The 23,683-nt window shown below is 42.3% G+C and overlaps 1 protein-coding gene across 1 annotated transcript in view; it reads right to left on the reverse strand.

Annotated features, from left to right (window-relative positions):
• Positions 1–2,343: 2,343 nt before the first annotated feature.
• The window catches only part of ITGA6 (integrin subunit alpha 6), an 81,060-nt gene continuing 59,720 nt past the window's right edge, over positions 2,344–23,683 (reverse strand). The window contains exons 13-25 of the mRNA XM_015407256.1: positions 22,363–22,521; positions 21,048–21,163; positions 20,743–20,932; positions 20,570–20,653; positions 19,841–19,920; positions 19,638–19,715; positions 19,445–19,547; positions 15,880–16,053; positions 15,174–15,266; positions 13,197–13,310; positions 13,000–13,098; positions 11,051–11,176; positions 2,344–4,848 (exon numbers count right to left, since the gene is read on the reverse strand). Coding sequence (XP_015262742.1) covers positions 4,687–4,848; positions 11,051–11,176; positions 13,000–13,098; positions 13,197–13,310; positions 15,174–15,266; positions 15,880–16,053; positions 19,445–19,547; positions 19,638–19,715; positions 19,841–19,920; positions 20,570–20,653; positions 20,743–20,932; positions 21,048–21,163; positions 22,363–22,521 — 1,578 coding nt within the window. The 3' untranslated portion in view covers positions 2,344–4,686. The remainder of the gene's footprint in view (positions 4,849–11,050; positions 11,177–12,999; positions 13,099–13,196; positions 13,311–15,173; positions 15,267–15,879; positions 16,054–19,444; positions 19,548–19,637; positions 19,716–19,840; positions 19,921–20,569; positions 20,654–20,742; positions 20,933–21,047; positions 21,164–22,362; positions 22,522–23,683) is intronic.

A 23,683-nucleotide genomic window follows, 5' to 3' on the forward strand; every position in this document is an offset into this window, starting at 1 on the left:
TGAGAGTCCCTTGGACTGCAAGATCAAATCAGTCAATCCTAAAAGAAATCAACCCTGACTGTTCCCTGGAAGGCCAGATAATGAAACTGAAGCTCAAACACTTTGGCCACCAAATGAGAAGGGAGCACTCACTGGAGAAGACCCTGATGCTGGGAAAGATTGAAGGTCAAAGAAGACGGGGACGGCAAAGGATGAGATGGTTAGACAGTGTCATCGATGCAACGAACATGAAATTGAGCCAACTTCAGAGGACAGCGGAAGACAGGAGGGCCTGGCGGGAGCTGGTCTATGGGGTCGCGAAGAGTCAAACTCGACTGTGCGACTGAACAACAATGCCTATGTATGATCCTTTACCTACCATCTGAAGTACAGCTTTATTTCCCTCCTGTGCACAGATCAGGCCAGGGAGAGAAAATCAAATTGACCTCGGTGGTCTTGCAGGCTAATTGTATCCATGTGTACTCAGAAGCAGGTACCACTATAACAAGCAGCTCAGTTAGTGACTAAAATCTAGTTCTGTTGTTTTGAACTGACCGACTCCAAACTACTGCCAATGGATTGAAACTGTCTGAAAATGACCTCCCTGCCTCCCCACTCCTCAGTTACCTGAAATTTTGTTTTGAGGTCAAGGGGTGTGTGTCTCAGAAACAGTTTAGGGGGCAAAGTAGAAATCACTGTCCCCTTGGAAGTTCTGTTCCATCAGTGTAACTGCTGTTAACACTGTTTAAATGGCACCTTTCGATCAAACCCCATCAAACTTAGTCACAACTAGCTAACTGAATTCATCATATATTCTGTGTGTAATGAATGAAGTGGACCCAATCAAATACAAATCAAGTATTTCATATTTACAGAAATTAAACACATGAAAGTAGTATGCAAATACCAGCAGCACCAGAAAGAGTTTTTCATACAAAATTTATTTCACACTTTTATACAAATATCCACAGGTAATTTCTAGCCATGACTTAACATTAGATGTTAGTAACAGTCAGTGTACAAGATGGAGATATATATATATATACACCAGTGATGTGACTTGAAATGATATTTAACACTGCCTAGGTATTTGCTCTTTACAAGCCACTAGAATCAACTTAAGATGTCATGAAAATAAAACAGTAGTGTTTCAAAAGTATACCTTTTCAGGGTAAGTAATCCAACCACACACACATACACACAGGTGGAATTGAGAAGGATGCTGTCCACCAAACATGCTGCTTTTGGGGCTTTTGTGCAGGCCCCACAAATGACAGGTGAGTTGGTAGCAGTGCTCGGTGGATAACAGTCATAGAGCAATCCTAAAGAGAGTTACACCATTTTAAGTCAATTGACTTTAATGGACTCAGAAGGATGTGATTCTGCTTAGGATTCTACTGTGAGGCACCAGAATCATTACTGAAACTTGGTAAGAGAATGTTTGTACACTCAATAATAAAAATAACTTTTTTATTTTTGTCAAACTTACAAATTGTGTGATCAAAAAGTTACTTGGAACAACTCTAAAAAGTTAAAAATTGGCAATTAGAAACCAAATTCTTCTTTAACTTAGAAAGAGCAGCAGTCACTCAAAAACTGGTTTTTTAAAAATGTGACTTGTATACAGCATTTGGTGTTGCATAATAATGTTTTGCATAGCTTTTATCCCTTCTCAAACATCACATACTAAAGATTTGCTTTTCAAATACAGTAAATACCAGCACTCTTTATTTAACCAGTACCAATATTTTAAGATGTAGCTTTTAAAAATTGCAAATACCTCTGTTACAATCACAAGTATTATCAAACACACAAGGGTACAGAACTATTCTTAATTAAAATGTCAGTATTTAAAACATTCAGTAGTCTTACATTGGACCATTATAGATCCATAGTTCGGAGCTTGTGTTTTGGTTCAAGTGCTGTAACATTTGCAGTAGATGATCTTGCTCCAGATTCAGAACTAGAAAATTTTCCCCCACCTCACCCCCAAGAAGCACCTGCCATATTTTCCATTAAGTTAGTCATATAAAACTTCTATAGATAAAACATCTGTAGGTATGCATTAGTGCACAAATTATTCAGAAGATCCAATACTTCCATACTACATAATCAAAACTATGTAAAGAGTTTTCCAAGAATGTCTCAGTCACTGAAATCCAAAGTATTGGCACATATGGTGAAAAGTGTTTGGTTTTAATCAATGAACTATTATATGCTATTGTTCACTAGTTTTAGGGTTCAGTTAAAAATCTTTGGCTTAACAGTGAGTCAAAGACAAAGATTCATAGTAAAAATAAATATATAAGAATGACTTACAGTATATACAAAGTACAACCAATATTCAAGCTTTTAAAAAACCTGCGTATATTTGGCAACAGCAACAGATTCACACAAATTGATTTTACAAAGAACATCAAAACATGACCTATTGCACATTTAATATCATGCTTTCCCTAACTACCATGGCTACGCAAGAGTCTTGGAACAAGCAATCAACAGATCTACAAATTCCAAGTTTACGGGGGGGCGGGAATGCCAAACCCACAGTGAACAAAGGACTGGTACAACACTTGAAGGACTGTCTTTAAATATTCAGAGAGTGCCTCAGGTCTAAACTAGATGATACCCCATCCTCAAGTCCACCACGGGGACATAGTGACATTTTATAGTATGTTTAAACTTTAAAAAACAACTCTAAATAGCACCACGTCTCTGGTGGACTTGGGGGCACGGTATCATCTAGTTTGGCCCTCGATCACTCCACTAAGAAACACTAGCTGTTCTGTACATACCTATAGACAGGGAAAATGGCTTCCATGTTTTAAGGCATGAGTATGACTTCCAAAGCTGAGCCCCAGCACTTCCTTTGCGTTTTGAAATTAAGCCATGCCATATGGCATAAGTTCATAAGCCCTTGTACTTCTAGGTGAATACATACATGTCCACTGACAAAAGACAAAGCAAAAAATAAAAGCATTTAAAACATCAGTGAACTAGTTGCATGTGGGTGGGATTTTTTTAATTAACCCCTTAAAATCCAAACCACTTATTTCTAAAATTCATCACTAAAATTGAAAGGATCAGTTTTAGTTATGTGGACAGAGATAAACAGGTTGGATCCCGCCTAAAATTTCTGCATGCACGGGGAATGATTGTTGCCAATTCCCTCTTCCTGTGGCGGATCTCCAGCTCCCCCACTCAACTATTCCTGGGGTCCTCACAGGAGCAGTATTTCGGGGGGGCATTTTAGGCTTAATATGGGGGAGGCAGGGAAGTTTGCATTGATGGAAATTTAAGGCAAGACCCAACCCAGTGTTTAATTTTATCCAGGGCTCACCAGAGCTCAGCATTTCAATACCATGTCTCGGGTCAAAGAAAGGTGACGTAATAACTTCTGACCATATGCAGAGTACCTCTTTATAACTGAGTAATTAGCTTCCACATGTCTGGGATTAGAGAGAACGTTTTCCAAGTCTGCTAACTTAGCATGATATCAGTAGCTTTGAGAAGCCATATTTTTCATGTTAGGAATTTCACTGTCTCTCAAGCAGACGACAAAAAAAGCAAGCACCAGAGTTGGTGCCCTGCCTGCCACCAGTGAGAAATACAGGCAGGATCACTGTCTGAACCTGGGCAAGGGGAAGAAATTACACCATCTTCCACTTCAGGTATTTTTTTTCTAGAACTTTGGAGTAGTCTGGCGTGCTATTGCTCCCAATAAACAAGCGACACTCAATACAAGCGGAGTTTTCCCTCCTGAATACGCCCACTTAAATAACAAGCATTAATGAAGTGAACAGCAGAACAGTCTTCATTAGGAAAATATTATTAGCGTCTTTCATTCAGGTGGAGGTGTAGGGGTCCAGCTGCAGAAGTACACAGCTCTAGACGAGACCAAAGTCCAAAAGGCTGAGGCAAGGCCTCTATGCAGTTCAAACTCAGGCAAGGAGGGAAAAGAGACTGAATGAGCCACAAAATGACTTCATTCCCTTTTATTTCTGTTTGAGCTACGGCCCTTCCCAGGCGCAGGTGATGGGCTCTCAGTTGGGATGTCTTCTCCCAGCCCCAGGAGGCATTTTTTGCATTTGCCTTTGCAGGAAGGGGGAGAAGCCTGACAAGCAACCAATAGACGGCAAGCATTTGAGCTACAAAAACTGGTGCGTGTGTGTTAGGGGGACGACAATAGACCCACTAAATGGGATGGGCATGTCTGGCAACGTTCCAAACAGCGGCAAGGCAGTCTAAATCATAGCCCAACTCTTTGCAGGAGCCTTCCTGACCCCTGGTTCAAATCTGAACTGAAAATTAGTCTGGAGAAACAAAACACACACCATACAGAAATTCTCTTTTAATTCTCTTTTCGCTGATTAGAGAAGCTCCACCCTTCTGCTCATAATTCAAACTCCCAGTTCTCTATGCACATTGTACGCTAACTGAAAAAAACGAAAAAGCTTGTGCAAGCTTGCTTTCTAGCTCAAAAGACTGGTGAAAAATATAGTCTTTTAGTTTTCTTTTAAGACTGGAAGATTTAAATAATGCATACAAAGTTACTTTTAGTCTTTAAAACTAGATCTGTAAAACAAAAGGCTTTGACATAAGCTGACAATATCAACCAAAGGCAGCTTTTGCTGTATGTATTTCTTCATCCGTCGTGTGAATCAAAGACATTTTAAACCATTTAAGCCTTCAGTACAGGGGGAATCCTCAGGAATAACTTTCATTTTCATTCCATTTTGTGACCCATTGCTTTTTTGCATGATTCTGTTTAGTTTTTCCATCTTTGATCTGCCTCTCCTCTTTCCGAATTCTTACAGCATGGTATCGGGGAATGCTGGCATCGTACCTAGAACGCTGGAAGAACCCACACTATGGAGAGAAAAGAATGCAAACTGTCACAGCAGGTACATTATAAGAACCATAGACAATGCCCTTGGCACATATATATATATAACCGATTGTCTTCCAGAGACCAGTTGTAAATTAAGGCACCCTAAAGGATATAACAGCAGAAAGCAACAGCAGAAAGCGCAATCCAAGCATGTAAACGCCTCCATTAATCTCACATCTGTTTTACAAAAGAACTGTTTTTGAGCCAACATGGTATTTCCTCCTCTGTACTGGATAGCCCAGGCTAGCCTGATCGCGTCAGATCTCAGAAGCTAATCGGGGTTGGCTCTGGCTAGTATTTGGATGGGAGACCACTTAGGAATACCAGGGTTGTGAGGCAGAGGCAGGCAATGGCAAACCACCTCTGTTAGTCTCTTGCCTTGAAAACCCCACAGGGTCACCATAAATCAGCTGTAATTTGACAGCCAAAAAAAAAAAGGGAATGAGGTTGTTAGCCGTATGTTAACAACCTTCTTTATCATGAATACAGGCCACATAGGCAAGCTCTCACAAATGAGGACAGTGTGATATAATGGTGGAGTGCTGGGTTAGGGACCGAGAGACCCAATCTGCTATGGAAGCTGCATGGGTGACTTTGGGCCAGTCACAGACTCTCAGCCTAACCTCCATCACAGGGTTTTGTGAGGACAGAATGGAGGAGAGGAGATTTATATAGTATTCTCTGGGGTTGTAGTATTCAACAGAGACCAGTATCCTGGGATATATATGAGGAATGGCTCATTTTCCTTTATTTAAATGTTTAGCCTCTTCTGATATAACACTAAGTAAGGAGATAAATGTGGGACTTGGATCATCCTGATAGTTCCGAAAGCATAACGCACGTTTACATATATGATTCAGGTCTGCGAAAGCACCAAGTGTACATGCAGTAGGCAGGCTTAAGAGAAATGCATACTTAAGTACAGAACAATCTTAAATTGCAAAATTTACCAGTAACTTTCCCAAAGAAACTGAGAATCCAGAATGGCCTCATTGAACAAGGCAGTGAAAGCATGTCAAAGCTTTTAGCATGCATTAGCAGTTAATAAAGCTATATATAACTTCTGAGCATAGAGCATCTGCTAGTATAAGTGAAAAAAATACAGCTTAAGATTTGTACCATGTATAGCTCTCGCCCTTCTGAAATCCACTGCAAATCTCACTTTGATTTAGTGGCTGTGGAATGCACACCTGGGCCAGGGATTGTGGCCACTATGTAGTTAGAATGGTAAAATAGTAATTTAATAGTGGCAAATAATACTTCTTTCTTAGTTTTGGGAGATCCTATAAATAGGCTTAAATTGATTTTCCACTGTTAGATTTGTTGCCTGTATTAAAAAGTGGCGAGGCTGCAACCTTAAAGTGTATGTATGTAGAGTTGCTAGGTCCCCTCATCACTCCAGTGGGGGGATGTGGGGGGGGGACATTGTGTGACATCCCTGAATCAATGATGTCACCTAGGAATGGCATCATCGCGTCCGGGACATCATGTGGGGGTATTTGGGTGAAACTGTGGGGGTATTGCCCTCAAACCATAGAGTTTCCCCAAATACCAAAGTGTCCCTGCATTATGTCCCTAACACAATGGTGTCACTTTCAGGTGACATCATTATGTTGGGGACGTTGTGCGGTGACGACTCTGTTTAGTGGTGGGGTTTCCCCTGCCTGCCAGCCAGCTGGTCCACAGCGGGGAGAAGCCCCTGAAATCAGGGGATCCCCCACCCAGACCTGAGGGCTGGCTGGTCTATATGTATGAGAAAAGTTAAGTTCTACTGAAATCAATGACGGAGAAGGCCTTTTCATACATGAGGCTTCAAGGGGTTTTCACTTCAGTTTCTAATGCAAAAGCAAAAACTACTGTTGGCCAGAATGCTCATTCATATTCTTATACCTCTCTTCTGCTTTCTCTATGATAATAACACCAATATGGCACTCAAGTAAAATGCACATGAAGAAGAAGAGGAGATTGGATTTATACCCCGCCCTTCACTTGGAGTCTCAGAGCGGCTTACAAACTCCTTCCCCTTCCCCTCCCCACAACAGACACCCTGTGAGGTGGGTGGGGCTGGGAGAACTCTGACACAAAGTGCTCTTTTTCAAGGACAGCTGTGCCAGAGCTTGTGACTGGCCCAAGGTCACATCAGCAGGTGCAAGTGGAGGAGTGGGGAATCAAACCCGGTTCTCCCAGATTAGAGTCAGCACACTTAACCACTACACCAAACTGGCACAAACAAGAGACACTCAAAGGCCATTTAAGCTTCAAGTATCAAAACATTCTAACTTCCAAGGAAAGAACTGACGTTTCACACTTAAGGTGGCTTAGCTCAGTGTTTTTAAATAGTTTCTCCCTTCAGAGAATGTTTCCTACATCAGTGTATTTGCTATGAAATCTCTCAGTGTCTGCTACAGTTTTCTTCTGCATTATAAAGGATTCAGGGTCATGCACACTCAGTTCACATGGGACTCCCTGTCCAGTCATGGTATCTGAGGGCGCAGGATATGAGACACCCACTTCCCCCTTGCAAGAGAAGATTGGCAACTGTAGGGAAGCTGTTATTTCAGGAAAATAAGTCATTTATTATTGAAAGTACCCTGGAAAACTTCCAGGGAACCTAGAGTTCACTGGGACAGTGTTTGAAAACGGCTAACATAGCTTAACACAGGGTCCTTTTCCTTCTTATTAGCAAAATAAATAGGCCACAGAGCACATTTTGTCTTTGGGATTGTGAGCTTGGGAGAAACATTCCAACTCTGAGATGAAGTCTTCAAAATTTCAAGAAAGAATGCACCAGTAAACAGCTGTTAAAAAAAATGACAAAAGGATTTTGCATCCTCGTGCACAGAGAAAGGGGGTTATTATAAATGTAAGCAAGCAAAAAATTGACATTTTGAAACGAGGCAATTAATGGAACAGATGCAGCAAGCTTCCAGTCATTAGCCACTACAACCAAAGCAAGTCCCGCAGCTAAAAATGTTTTTCAAAAAAAAAATCAATCAATTACCAATTACAGAAGTAGATCAATACTATGCATCAGAAGTAAGCCTCTCTTTATCAGATGGCTGAGCATGGATCTCAGCCTTGTGATATGTGGCATCATAATGATCTTTCTTATCTCTCTTGAAGAAACCACACTATAAGGAAGCAAGGCATTTAGTCAATTTTATGGACTAATATGAAAAACAAAAAGAAGAGGACGAACCAAGTTTATTTGCATGTGCATTTTAAAATAGGCACCTGATCTTGCTACAGCTTCACAATCACATCTCGACATATATTCTGCAGTAGAATTCTTCACAGCCTGTCAAACCTTGTCGACTGCTTTCTTCATGATAGATTAAATATCACCAGAATAATAATACTCATTATTTAGAGAGCCAGCATGTTTAATGCCCTGAAATCATGCTTCCTTTCTCTAGTAATAGTGCTCAGACTTGCTTGTCTTCAGAATTGAAGCTTGGTGTTATAAAAAGAGAGTTCCAAGGCATCGTGTGAATAAATTTAGTTTTGATTCAGAGTAAAAAGCGAATGCCTGTGCACTGAAGAATCCCTGAGGAATTCAACAGAACCCTTGGCTTTTCCACACCATTGTTGCCGCTCAGCTTTGTAACTCCATCACTTTTCCCCATCCCTTAGCAATGTCTGTGGGTCGCTGCTCTCCCAGTTTTTCTTCAGCTCTTTTCTGTGTTTTTTTCAACCCACCTTTCAGGTGGTCAGAAAGAAACACAGGAATAACTCAAGAAAAATAAGGGACAACAACAACCAACAAACCATTCTATCTGTAAGGTAGGAGGAAACCCAATGCAGTTAAGAAGCTGAGCTGCTTCAAAAACATGGTGTGGAAAAGACCCAATTCTTGCAAGCAGCCAAAGACCCAGATCTCAGGTAACTTGAACAGCACTGTCAGGGCAGCTGGGTTAAAGACATGGTAAAGGTAAAGGTAAAGGTTCCCTTGCTCGAAAGCCAGTCGAATCCGACTCTAGGGTTGCGGTGCTCATCTCCGTTTCAAAGCCGAAGAGCCAGCGCTGTCCGAAGATGTTTCAAAGACATGGTAGGCACATCAAAATACCTTCCATCCCCTGTAATGTCCCAGTGCTCTGTTTCTGCACACATCTTAGCATGTGCACCAAGGTGAGGGCAGGGAGAAAGAGAACAAACTCTGTTGACCACTACAACAGTCCTCCCATAGACATGTATTGTTCTAGTGTATGAAGAAACAGTTGTATCTGTGATAGTTTTAGGCAATGTAACAAAATCAGTAAAAAAATTACTGGAACCCTTCAGTACAGGTTATAGCATCTTTATATACATCAACATATCTAATTCTCAACATGACCTCATCTGTGGATACTTAGACAAGACAGATCATTCTATAAATCTGAAAAAAGCCCCAAGTTTGCAGAAAAATCTGAAATCTGGAGAAAAAAAATACTAGGGCAGGGTTAAATACCGTAAAATAATAGAAGCAGCGCCTGTAGCTTTAAGAAATATATGCCCTTTCACTGGCCACTGTGGGAGGTACTAGGCAGCCACAACAGGATTGCCAGCCTTCAAGTCTTAGTTTCTGTCCGTGATAGGGTTGCCAAATGGTTTTTGGCCGGGAGTGGGAGGCTCCCGGCCGGCGTCCTGGGCGTGCGCGCCACGTGCGCGCCACCCGGAAGTGACGTCGCACGCTGGGGTGGGGTTTCCCCCGGGCCCCGATTCCACGGGAGCGGAAATCGGGGCTCAAAAGCAGGGGGAATTCCGCCCCCCGGGGGCATTTGGCAGCCCTAGTCCGTGAAACGGAGCGTGAGGGTGCAGGACCCTTTCCGGGGCTGTTTTGGTTTTTGAGGGAGGCCTTATTGGGCCAGTTCTGGCAGCAACCACTAGGAAATTTGATGCCACCTGACTTGCATGAGTCACCCAGGACAGGCGGCTTGATATTGACAGCAGTTACCCCATGAAAACCAGTGTGGTATAGTGATTACAGTTTCAGACTGGGATCTGAGAGACCCAGATTCAGATCCCTACTAGACATGGAAGCTTTCTGATGATCTTAGGCCAATTATACACTCAGTCTGACCAATTTTACAGGGTTGTGAGGATAGAATGGAACATTGAAGAAATATGTAAGCTGCTTTGGGTCCCCATTGTGGAGAAAGGTGTGGTATAAATTAAATAAATAAATGTAGCTGAAGATGGGGGGCAGAAAAAAGGTTGGTTGCTTGATGGGTGGGAAAGAGAAGGAAGCAAAGAAAGCTGAAAATATGGGGGCTACCAGGGGGGAATGAGGAAATGGGGAGGGGGGATGCAGGGGAATGTGAGGTGCCCCTCACAAGTCCTTGTGGGTTCTTCACTATTCAACTATGCTAGGGTAGCCAGGTCCCCTCATCGCACCGGCGGTTTCAAACCATAGTTTTGCTCTCAAACCAGAGTGTCACCATGCGACGCCCCGACATGATGATGTCACTTCTGGGTGATGTCATTGTTTTGGGGACATTGCACAGTGACATCGGTGTTGGGGGGGTGAGGTTTCCCCTGCCAGCCATCTGGCCAGCAGCAAACAGAAGTCCTGAAAACTGGGGGAACCCCCACCGGGACCTGGGGACTGGCAACCCTAAACTAGGCCCAGCTTGGCCCCAGACCAGTGGCTGGCACTGTGCAACTCAGCTATGGTTTTCCTGAGTAGAGGTTGCCAGGGAAAGGGAGGAGGGACTGCTGAAGACAGAGGGGAGTTAGGTGGGGAGGAAAGAAGAAAGCAGGAGAAGATGATATAGTGGGAGAGGGCAAACTGAGATCCCCCTGAACGTTCCTGCAGGTCCCCTGCTTGTACATATCTCTATTCTGTACATATCTCTATTCTATTTGTAGACATGTGAACATATATATCCCCAGTGCTGACGGTTGTTCTGCACTAGATTGTCTGTTAAAAATATTTGTATATTCAAACAGCATTACCCAGAGTTTCTCCCAAAAATGCACATTAATTTAAAAATTCCATATATCTTTAAGCCCAAATAATGTCGCATTCAAAATTAATGTAATTCATTAGATTGAAATAAAAACATCTTAACCATTTATTTATGCCACCACTGATTATGTCCCTTTCCGATATGTAAAAACATTCAAAAGTTTTAAGTTTGTGTGCACATTTTAAGTAACATGTGAGCAAATATTAGACAGCAGATCAGTAAAGTAACTCACCTTCCATAGTAAGAATACCAACAGAGCAAGCATTAACAATCCTGCAAGAATGGCTACTAAGATGATCCACCAAGGCACCCCTTTATACAATGCTACTGTCTTTGCAGGAAAGACAGTGACCCGTACCTGAAAGAGAAGGGGGGAAGAGACAGCTTCAGTGTGCGCAGGTAACATATCCTAGTTTCATTCCTTTTGAAGACCATTGAGATTCCAGGAACCATACTGTGACGGACAGGCTAGGTTCCGCCTCTCCCAAAGAGTGACCAGTAACAGCTGATGGAAGGCTGGGAAGAGGCAGTTGGAAAACAGCAGTTAAGAAGAGCAGTTGGGAGTTGGCAGCTGGGGAGTTGAGAGGGGAAAAGGAAGATATCTGACTGAGGGAAACTGGGCAGATGAGCTGCTTAGAGCAGGATGAATATAGTAAAATTGTAACCAAGTGATCCCAAGTTGAGGGAATAGGACCACAGTTCAAAAGTTCAGTGGAAGCCAGGCTTTGTAACTTGTACCTTACTTTCTTTAGTGTTATGTTAAATAAAAGTTAACTTCGTGTTTTTGTTTAACCCTATGGGTCTAAGGGAAGAAACACACACACACATTTTAATATCTTTGTCTATATATTTATCGTAGGATATGAATAAATGGTGGCAGTGTGTGAATGGAAATGTCTGAGCCCCAACTGCAATAACTCTGTGAGTGGGGGCTTGTTATTAAAGGGTGCTGGGCTACCCTGTCTGTGGATATCTCTGGGAGTGAGAGAGAGGACCTGAGGTGTGAAATGGTCATGGCTCTCTGTGTATTTTAAATTAGCTGACTGGCACAAAGGTGGTAGAGTCGTAATGCAGTCATCATAAGTTACTTCCGGTATAAAATTGAACCAGTTTTCATTCTGTTTTGCAGAGAGACACAACTCTGCGTCCACAGACAGTAATAGCCAATGGTTGTTTTTCAAATAAATACTGAAAGATTTTTGTTTATTTCTTAGAGTAGCTCTGAAAAATTTACCAGACCCCTACCCAGCCCTGCTCAGCTGCCCTCTGACCAGACTCCTACCCAGCCCTGCTCAGCTGCCCTCTAGAAGTTATTAACTAATAAAGAAGATCCCTACTGTGTGCAGTGTAGAGTCCCTTCCAATCAAGGGGCAAAGTTGATCAGATATTACGTCAGGGCCTTTTGAGTTGTGGCCCCTATAGAATCAGTTATCATATGAGGCCTGACCTGGCAGTAGGGTTGCCAGCTCCAGGTTGGGAAATTCCTGGAGATTTGGGGTTGGAGCCTGAGGAGGGTGAGGTTTGGGTGGGTAGGGACCTCAGCAGGGTATAATGCCATGCAGTCCACCCCTCCAGGGTTGGCTGCCATTTCCTCCAGGGGAACTGACCTCTGAAGTCTGAAGATCAGTCATAATTCTGGGAGATTTCAAGGCCCCACCTAGAGGTTGGCAACCCTACCTGGTAGGCCAAGCACAGGTGGTAGAAATATTTTTTACCTAAATTTCATTTTAAAATATAGCCAATACAGTTCTTGCAGTATTGCTCTGAGAATGTGAGAGGATGGAGATGGGCATGGGACATAAAGTTTGCCATATGAACTTTGAATGGAGCTGTTGAGTGAGTGGTGGGTGCTCGTGAGGAAGGAGGAGGAGACTTGGGTGGGCAAAACAGTTTAAATCAAAATGGATGTATTGCGGTTATTGAAGTCTGAGAACCTCTGATCTAAAATGTTTCTATCAGTTCGCAGCAGCAGCATTCAAAAAGCAGATATTTGAAAACACATTTAGGAAATAAGGCCTAGTGTAGCAACTGGCACATGAACATTTGGAGGCTGAACAGAATCAGAAACTCGGTGCTAGCAAATTCCTAGCTACATGGACTCTGTTCATTTCCTACAAGGATGTAGCTTCCACTGTGTATCATCAGCTGTGAATATCATAAAAATAAACATGGCAGACTTACCTGAGTAGCTTCATTTAGTAGCTTAATATTATCTGCAGAAGCAGCAATGTTTATTTTAGCTTTAAGGAGAACATCTACATAGTTGAGTTTAGAATATTCCTGGTGCGAGGTGAGAAAAAACAAAAGATACGTTTAATATTAGAACCAATAAAAAGAGCTGACGCAAACCTGTAACAGAATACGTTCATGGAAGATACCTCTAGGAAAGTGCTGTTCCACAGTCTTGAGCGCAACACGACAGATGCCTTACTGTCCAGATCTTGCAAGGGACAGCTTATGACGACACAGTTTGCCTCGCCATTATTACAATCCTGCATTGAATACATAAAGAGCTTAAAAATACATATTTCAAAGCAGATTGACAAAATGTGTTTATTCGCCAACTTCTATAGCCTTGAGAAAGCCCCAAAGAACACTGCAGAAACTGTATAATTTTATTAACTGCTAAGCTACTAATGGGGTGAAGGATTCAGATCCAACTTTCACCAGAACCACTGGGCAAGAGAAAAATAAAAATTAGGATATAATAATGCAAATCATATAAGCCTTGGCACTTATTTCAACAAAATGTCACTGCTTCCCTTTCATTGGCTTTGCTCTTTAAAGACATATTCCTGAGGGATAACAGTATGCGTCTCTTGTAGCAAAGAAACAAAGAATTAAACATCCTGCAGCTTAGGCACTATCGGAATGGGCCTAGAAGGAGTTTTGAGTTTGCTTGTTCACACAATCCCTCTTTGAGTCAGATGCTTTGTAGTTTGTGGTATCTGAACTGGCCTGCTATATATTGTGCAAAGCAGAGTCATAAATAGCAGTTTGTTCTCAGTTTGAAATCCGGATCGGAATAGGGTTGCCAGGTCCTTACCTCACCCTGGCGGGAGGTGGGGGGGAGCCTTCCAGGAGTGGGGGGACAGGGCAATGTTGCCGTGCGCAATGTCCCTGACATGATGATGTCATGCAGAAATGTCATCACGCTGGGGATGTCTTGTGGTGACGCTCTGGTTTTTGGACGTCATCACGCTGGGGATGTCTTGTGGTGATGCTGTGTTTTGGGGGCAAACTCTACGGCAAAACTGGGCTCAAACGATAGATTTTGCCCCAAAACCAGACCATCGCCGTGGAACATCCCCCAGCGTGACTGGGCTCAAACGATAGAATTTTGCCCCAAAACCAGACCATCGCCGTGGAACATCCCCCAGCATGATGACGTCACTTCCGTATGATGTCATCACATTGGAGACGTGGCGCGGGTTCGTGGCTGTTGGGGACGAGGTTTCCCCCTGCTGGCTAGCTGGCCGGCAGCAGGCATGAGCTGAAGAAATCAGGGGATCCCCTGCTCCCCTGGGGACTGGCAACCCTAGATTGGGAGGGAAAGTGCAAACATTAGGATATAATTTCAGATACAATAGCAGCCCATGGCTTGCCACAAACCAGGAAGTATTTAAATAGCTGACAGCAGGTTAGGAGGACTGCACAAACAAGCCAAAAGTTCTTTCCAGGCTTTCTTCTTACAGCATCCAAAATTTTTACACCTGAACATATTAAGCTGCCTTACCCGGAGTCTGACCTTTGGTCTATCAAAGTAAGTACTGTTTACTCTAATGGGAAGCAGCTCTCTTCAGGGCCTCAGGCAGAGAGGTCTTCCACATCACCTACTGTTCAATCCTTTTAACTGGAGATGCCAGGGATTGAACCTGGGACCTTCTGCATGTAAAGCAGAATCCCTACTACTGAGCCACAGGCCTTCCCCAAACAAAGCTATTGACCAACAATTCATTGTTACGGTTTGTAGATCTGAGGCCACTTCATCACACCTCATGCGTGAAACACAGTGGGGTCTGAATCAATAAAAGCTTAAGCTACAATAAAATTATTAGTCTTCAAGGATCCACAGGATTTTAATAGATTTCAAAGACAGTTTTAGAAGGATGCTTTAAACAAAATGTTCAATATGAAGGCTGGATAAACTTAATCAACAATTCATTAAATTTATTATATAGATCAAAAAACCTTTATGCATAAACCATCATCAAGCATTTTAACATTTATCTGCAAAAGAATAAAAGAGTAAAACTCATGTTATCCTGGTTATCCATAGTTCTGTACTAGTCTCTAAAATAAAGGTAGTTAAAAGACCACAAAGCAAAGGGCAATTGCCTATGGTAGGTGCTTACCAAAGTCTTGTATTTTCTTTCTGAAAACAAAGAAAACCTACTATCCGTCTGCTTCTCTGCAACTTCACGTTTCTTCCTTGAACTTCTAGATGTCTATAAGAAGAAGAGAAGAGATTGCATTTATACCCCGCCCTTCACTACCCAAAAAGTGTCTCAGAGCGGCTTACAAACTCCTTTCCCTTCCCCTCCCCACAACAGGCACCCTGTGAGGTAGGTGGGGCTGAGAGAGCTCTGACAGAAACTGCTCCTTTTTCAAGAAAAGCTCTTATCAAAACTACGGTTTGCCCAAGGTCATCCAGCCAGGTGCGAGTGGAGGAGTGGGGAATCAAACCCAGCTCTCCCAGATTAGAGTCCGCGCACTTAACCACTACACCAAACTAGCTCTCTATAAAATTATGTACAACAAATGAAAACAATAAAAAATGGTGTTAGAGAATTAAAGAATTGAGTATTTAGAGCATGACTGCGGAAATACTGAATTCTGTAACCTAATTCTGGAGTAAGTATAGCATTTTTTATTATAAATTGTTGACAAATGCAGCAATCTCACATATATAAACTACAGTTGTTCTGCCCCTATTCAAGAAGCAATCCACTCTGACTTTTGCCTTATCATCTGGCTTGCTTTTTTAAAAAGGAAATCTTGCTGTATCAATGGGTCAACAAATATAATTCAAAAGTATAAAGACAGGGAACACTACTTTACCTTAATTCCTAAAGAGTTTATTTCCTGTCGTGGTTCACATTGAAGTTCTCCTAATTCTTTGGAGTTTATTGACACCAAATACAATAGCCACTTGCCTCCCTTAATTTCTTTGGGCCACGAGATATCCAAGGAAGCAGTGCCGAATGTTTTAAGCGGCTTGCCCAAGTTAGTTATCTGTCAGGAATAATAAAAAAATTACTCTCTTCATAAAGTAGACTTTATAGCTACATACTGACAGGCAGTTATTTTTTGGCAATGATAATAATGTAGCAGCAAAACATAAATTCTTACATTTCTATAAATGTATATTGGTTTTTGGTCAATTTTTGGCTACCATGACAAAATAGTATTACAATGAAATTACAAAAACTACTCCAAATACCTAGTCAATCAGATTCCATTTTTCATAATAACAAAGGGTTTATGTTTTTTTAATGATAAGCTAAAAACTAAGTGAACACCAGTGACTGAAATACTTCTTCCTGTACTAACGGTTTCTGATGCTTATTTTTTAATATATATCTTGTTTTTCCTCCCAAATTGGGTCCCGAAGTGGCGTATCACATCTTTTCCCCCTCCTCCAGTCTTGCCTCACAATAACAACCCTGTGAGATCGGTTAGGCTGAGAGACTGCGACAGGCCCAAACGAACTTCCATGACAGAACAGTGATTTAATCCAGGTTGTCCCGGGCCCTGGTCCAAGACTTAAACCACTGTAGTACTCCACAATGGCTGTCTGATGGCTCATGTACCGGGAGTGGGGGGGGGGGAGAAGAGTTCAGATTTCATTATTCACCTATAGTACATCATTTCACCCTAACAGATAATAAGACATTTCTCAAAAGTTCAAATATTTGATCACTTAAGATGTCTATCTTGCCTTTCCACAACAACCCCCTCAGAACTTCTCAAAACCATTAAAACAATGTATTTAATTATTTAATGCACTTAATACATTTATATCCTGCCTTTCCAAATAAAGTGCTCGGCTCCATTAAAAAACAACAACAATAAGGTAATTAACAGTGCAACTGTGAGCAGACTTATACCCTTCTAAGCCCACCGACTTCAGTAGACTTGGAAGGGTGTAGCTCTGCTTCGCATTGCACTGTCAATGAAATAAAGAATGACAGCAGTATAGGAAGACCATAAATAAGGAACAGATTTGCCGTCAGTTAATACTAAACGTTACTAAAAGCAGAGGCAAATAGAAAGGGCCTCATTTTATGTCTAAATGATAAAAATGATAGTGGCCGGGTATCAGAATAGAAAAGGCAGTAAGCCTCAGAGCTTTGAGGGTCATAGAATCATAGAGCTGGAAGGGATCTCCAGGGCCATCTAGTCCAACCCCCTGCACAATGCAGGAAATTCACAACTACCACCCCCCCACACACCCCAGTGATGCCTGCTCCATGCCCAGAAGATTGTAAAAAAACCCAACCCTCCAGGATCCCCGACCAAACTGGCCTGGAGAAAATTGCTTCCTGACCCCAAAGTGGCAATTGACATTTCCCTGGACATGTAAGAAAGGGCCACAAGAACTAAGCATTGATGCAGCCCTCCCGCCCGCCCTCTCATGATTTGCCTAAGTTCACAGAATGAGCATTGCTTTCTTTTTTTTAACCTTTTATTTATAGATTTTCCATAGTAAGAATTAATACCAATAATAAACAATATATACATTTGAGTCTAGTTTCTATACGTTATTTGTCCATACAGTCTCAGCCATATTTTAGTGTGTGTGATATCATATTTTTCTTGAAGTATCAAACTCAGTTTATCCATTTCTGCCATTTCTAACAACTTGAATGCTATCTCCTCTCTTGTTGAGATGTTTTCTAATTTCCAGTATTTAGCATCAACCATCCTACCCTCCTCCCTTTCCCCCCCCAATTCGACTTCCCACAGTGCTCCGCCCTCCTGTACAATTCTTAGTTCTTTTTTCTTCTTCTTCTTTAATTCGAAATGGCCAAAGGTAACTTAATTCCCTCTAATGATTTGCCTAAGTTCACAGAATGACCATTGCTTGCTTTCTTTTTTAACCTTTTATTTATAGATTTTCCATAGTAAGCATTAATACTAATAATAAACAATATATACATTTGAGTCTAGTTTCTATAAGTTATTTGTCCATTTATACAGTCTCAGCCATCTTTTAGTGTGTGAGATCATCTTTTCCTTGAAGTATCAAACTCAGTTTATTTATACTAAAGAGAGCCCTTTTCACTCTTCTTCAGCAAGTGCAAATTTACCAGCGAAAATAAGCTAAGTCTTTGGCACACTTGAGTGCTTTTTATTTCTCCTCTCCCCCTCTCTTTGAAACACAGTTCGGTTTGTTTACGTCTGGGAGTCACTCCCGGCACCGCTAGAGGGGGGGGGTCGGAACTCACTTTTAGAACTTTTTCGCTCAACTTGTTCTCCGATTCATTGACGGTCTGATCGCAGACACCTCTTAGTCACGCTTCATTCGCTGACCTTCTAGCTTGTCCCGGCTGGCATCAGCTATGCTCGGTAAAAACCGAGCCTCACAGGGGGTGGACCGAATGGGGCAAAAGGAGCGCCTCAATTCTCCGGCTTCGAGCCATCGAAGACGTCGCCCCTCAAGTGCCCCCGGCTTGGAGCCTCTCAACCTGAGGCTCACCTGGGGGTGCCACTTGAGGTGGCACTCCTCCAACACCCCTGCTTCAGGGGAGAGCCTCCGCCATCGCTGAAGTCACAGACTGGAAACCCGTTAACACATCTTTATTAAATCTAGATTGAAGTTATAAGTTCTCCCACCACATCAACTCAATATCATGAGCACAAAGGAGGGTCTCTTTCGATTTTAGATTGTTTTTTTGGTCTAACAATACCTCATAGCTTTCTCTGTCATACTTCTTGATAAGGGAAGGTTTGATGAATGCTTCCAATGGCGATACCCATTTCGGTATTTTTCCATAGAATGAACATTGCTTTCTGATGGTCGTCTAGCGTCTGCTTAAAAACCTCCAAAGAAGGAGAGCCCACCACCACCTGAGAAAGCCTGTTCTACTGAAGAACCTCTCAAACTGTCAGGAAGTTCTTCCTAATGTTTAACTGATAGGAAGCCAGGGGGCAAAAGATGAAGATCTTAACTGACTAACTGGTCCATATGGAAGCATGTTGTTCTTCAACGATCATGGAAATTTTGTGAATATATCCAAGGAACACGGCCATAAATTTCACAGGGTCCAGAATGGATTTTTATTTATCTCCTTTTGGATGCCCCAAACCCTGGCTACTCAATTTCTTTTAACTCCACTCTTCGAGCATGTCTCAGTTTTGTTTCAAGCATGTACCCTGCATACACAGTGGGACAGAGATGTAGACATTTATGTCCACGTTATGTGTACAAAACACAAATTTGAACAGAGGCCATCTAACAAAAATGCAACAGCTGCCTTATTCAGAATGAAGGTTAGTTACCAGGTTGAGGTTGGGTTTTTGGGTTTTGTTGGGGTTTTTCCTTTGGTTTGGGGTTTTGTTTTGTTTTTGGCAAGACTAGCCTTCTGAAATGATTACATGTGAAATTAAGAGAAAGGCTTACTCGGAAGTCATATTCTATCAAGCTCCCCATGTCATCTTCATGTTTCATAGCGCTTTCACCAATAACATTGCCTCCAAAATACACCTGGGATGGCTTTGCAACCCTGTGTTTGGAAAGAAACGTCACATTTTAATGACTGTCATAACAGGCTGTCTTGAGCATTGATTTGTTATGCTAACTATAAAAGGCTTACCCTGTCAGCGACAAGAGCAGTTCAATAACTACTTTAGCTCTAGCAATAATTGGATCCAAATTAACTTGATTGCTTGTTCTGCAACAAAAAGGAAACGCAGGACTCAGGTTTACAAAAAAGCCATTAACAATTTTCACTGAGTTGCCTTCACAACTATTTCAGCATTAGAAAATTGATGAAGGATATTTGGTTTTGGATCTTACGTTTCCAGTTTCAGATTAATGTCCAAATCCCGCGTATCAACGTTAACTTTAGTTGTACTTATAATTACATAAAATGTAACCTTTTAAAAAAAGAAGAAATGCAGAATGGTTAAGATATATTTCAGACATATGAAAAACGTTTTTTTCCAAGAAGATAAAACACAACTATGCATCAAAACCATGCATTTTATAGAAGGGTATCCTAAAGGGCACAAACTACAATAGTACACTGTAGATCAAGTTTCTCCTGGCTCAGGGTAGACTTTTCAAGATCACTGACCCTCTTGTCCTGCTTAAGTCATCCAGGGGGGGAAATGCATACCTATATGACAAGGAGCTTAAAGGGGATAAGAAGCACCGTTTAAAAAAAATTATTATTTAAGGAAGGGATTCATTATGAATGGGCACTTCTGCGCTTCAAAGTAACTGTCAGTATTCAGTGTATGTTTAGGTACTTGGGCTTCATGGTGCAGATAGTCAAGGAAATAACTCCCTCTTGAGGAAATGGCAGCACCCTCTATGGCCCTGTTCCTTCCAATCAGGAGACATGCCCAGATCGGTGACTCAGATGAGATCTATTGAGGGCTAGTAATGCTCACCCATAATAACAGTCTGTCTCTGTCAGCGTGCCTCTGATTTTAATTCAGACAAAAGTGTATCTCAGCTTTCTATAGAAAACAACCAAATCAAACGTTTCTGTATTAGCTATCAAAAGTAAATTCCACTTACCGTTGAGTTTCTTTTGAAAGGATTTCCAAGTTCACATTCTACTTGAGAGCCATTTTGATTGGCTCCACATGTCAGTTGCTTGTCCTAATTTTTTTTTAAAAAAAAAAAAGATACTTCAGTACCAGGTTTAACAGAATCTTTGTGTTTCCTCAAAATCTAAATAGAATACTTACCAGAGAGCCTTTTGACTCCCTGAAGGCAGAGTATGTCAAGCTATCTGGAAAGGTGGCAATTAATTTAGCTTCATGGGCATCGTCCCCATCCCTCTGGGGTTGTCTTAGATCTGATGGGATGTTTGTCACTGTAACTTCAAGGGCAATATCTTTCTGGTCTTTCAAGACAAGCACCGGAATATTTTTCTCACTAGAAACAAAAAAAGAACGAGTCACATCTTAGAGACTTACGGGACAAAACATTTCAGAGTGGAACAAAAGTCACTATCTTTTCCGACGCTACCACTTTATGCAACGAGACTTACGTTGGTAAATAAACAAATCTCTCTTCACTTCCTTCTCTGGTGCAGAATTTGTAATGAAGCTGCAGATTGCTGTGGCATATATTGTCTGATCCACACCCTTCTTTTAGGAATTGTACCTACAAAGAGCCCAAAATTTAAATTCAGTAGTCAGGTATTAAATATTTTAAAAGTTCTAATAATTTCAAATCCTTCATAGGCCTCCATTCCACAGCCCTGCTTAACAGGTCTTCCCTTCCCCAAGCAAATTACTATTTCTACCATGAAGTCAGAGCCAGCATAAGACCTGCTTCACTGATGGTCCTGTTCTACAGTGCTCCAGTTAACATTTGCATCTGGGAAACCACTGGGGCAGCCAGTGAGATGGCTTGTTAGTTGTTGAGCACTATTCTTTATTGCCCAGCCTCTCCTCTTAACTATCAAGAATGTTAGTTTCTGGAGCTGCGGTGGCTCAAGTGGTTAAGACGCTGAACTGCAGGCTGTGGAAGGTCAGTAGTTCAGCAGTTCGAGACCCGGATGTTGCATGACGGAGTGAGCTCCTGTCTCTAGTTCCAGCTCCTGCCAACCTAGCAGTTTGAAAGCAAGAAATTGCAAGTAGATAAATAGGTACCACTTCGGTGGGAAGGTAACAGCATTCCGTGCACCTTGGTGTTTAGTCATGCTGGCCACATGACCACGGAAACGTCTTCGGACAGCGCTGGCTCTTCGGCTTTGAAACGGAGATGAGCACCGCAACCCTAGAGTCGGATTCGACTGGCTTTCGAGCAAGGGAACCTTTACCTTTATGTTAGTTCCTAAATAAACCTTTATCTATACTTCAGTCAGGTTATGCACCGTTGCTGTGTTAATTACACACTGCTGCACCCTTCTGCAAAAGGGGAGGAGCAGGTCTGCAGGGAAAATAAAGGTTCATGTTTTTCTTAGAACTTTTTGCACACAAAGAAAACAGATTTTGAAGAACAGATAATAAAGGCAGAATAAGTGGCTGAGGTAACTCTTTCTCTATGTGTGTGTCTCTCTCTGTTTCTGTGTGGCATACGTTTTTGGGCTGCCTGCCTTCATGGGGCAGGGTGGGGTGGGGGGGCTGGAGTTCTTATGGAATGGCAACTGCTCTCCAGACTTCAAAGATCAGTTCCTCTGGAGAAAACAGCAGCTTCAGAGGGTGGACTGTATGGCATCACATCCCTCATCTCTCCAAACTCCGCCCTCCCCAGGCTCCACCCCCAAATCTCAAGGAACTTCCCGATTTGGAATTAGCAACCCTAAGCATAACCAAAACAGACTGGAATAAATCAATATCTAATAACAAACAACTTACTTCTGAATTAACTGTTTTCGGTTCATTTGAGTTTAGAATTGGAACAAGATCTGGAAGTGACCTTCCTTGCCTCCTGCTGGGTTGAACACTGGATTCAGACCCTTTAATTGCAACGCCGACCGTTACAGGAATAGGACGCAGTTTATCTTTAATTTTGTCCTAAGGAATATTGAAAGAATACTCAATTAGTACCCCGTGAGGAAATCCCCCTTGGGCCTGCAACTAGCAACCTGATCTTCAGACTTGTTACATTACTAAGCAAAGGCTTTGAATGTTGTGTAGTCACAGCCTGCATCACATCAACGGGTTGCAACACCAGTGTTGCCAAGGCACATCAGTTTGCAACACAAGGAGAATGAAAATATGTTGATGAAAAGAGAGCATTACTCACATTACGCCTTAAAGGCACAGATAAAGCCCATGTCTGGTGATGCGTGTGCTTTTGATGTGGAATGTATAACACAGGTACCTTTCTCAGGTAGCACAAACCCACATTATTTTCACTATAAGAAGTGACACTTCTGTGGCAAGTTTTCCCTTACTCAAGCCTTAGGCTGCGATCACACGCGACATAGGTGTGAATGCCCGGCGGATCTAAAGGGCGCGATCAGACAGCAACACCTGGGAAGCATCCCACAGTCGCCGGCAACCCGTGCTGCTCCACCGCAGAAGCAGAGTAAAAAGACACCAGAGAAAATCCGGTAGTAAACGGGTTACGACAGGCCATGGACGGACTTTCCCCTGTCTGATTGGGCAAGCACGCATGCATGCCATCAGGATGAGGATGGGCTGATCAGGCCATCCCGGCTCGGTGCCATCCCCCCCCCCATTCACAGTATGCGCATCACTGCATACCCATAGGGGGCCCTCGATGCGGAGGTGCGATTCCTCATTTATGCACATGGGAAACAAATGGCCAAAAAACCACAACTCACCAGCAGTTGCATCTGACCACACAGTGACAGGCTGAGCCCGCAGCTACAAAGGGGTGTGTGATCTCGCAACTGCGTGTCAGATTCCTCCGGAGGAAATCGCTTCCCCTCCGCTTTAACTGGTGCGTGTAACCGCAGCCTTAATGTCTGATAACATCCATTCTGCGACTGTAACATGTAAACCAAGCCTAAGTCAAGCCTCTGTAGCAGCATCCCCAAACTGAAGAGTTTCTATTTCTAATTCTCATTTTAGAACTTAACGTTCCATCAGGCATGTGCGATTTGCCAGAGGGAACCATGCCTTTAAACTGTAATGAATCCCTAGAAGTCATTCTGATAGTGGCCAACCTTTTGGTGTTGTGTGAGCCCAGGGCTATTTTTGGGCAGGA

This window comes from Gekko japonicus, unplaced genomic scaffold (assembly GCF_001447785.1).
Source record: "Gekko japonicus isolate JY-2015 unplaced genomic scaffold, Gekko_japonicus_V1.1 scaffold66, whole genome shotgun sequence".
In the NCBI taxonomy this organism is placed as follows: Eukaryota; Metazoa; Chordata; class Lepidosauria; order Squamata; family Gekkonidae; genus Gekko; species Gekko japonicus.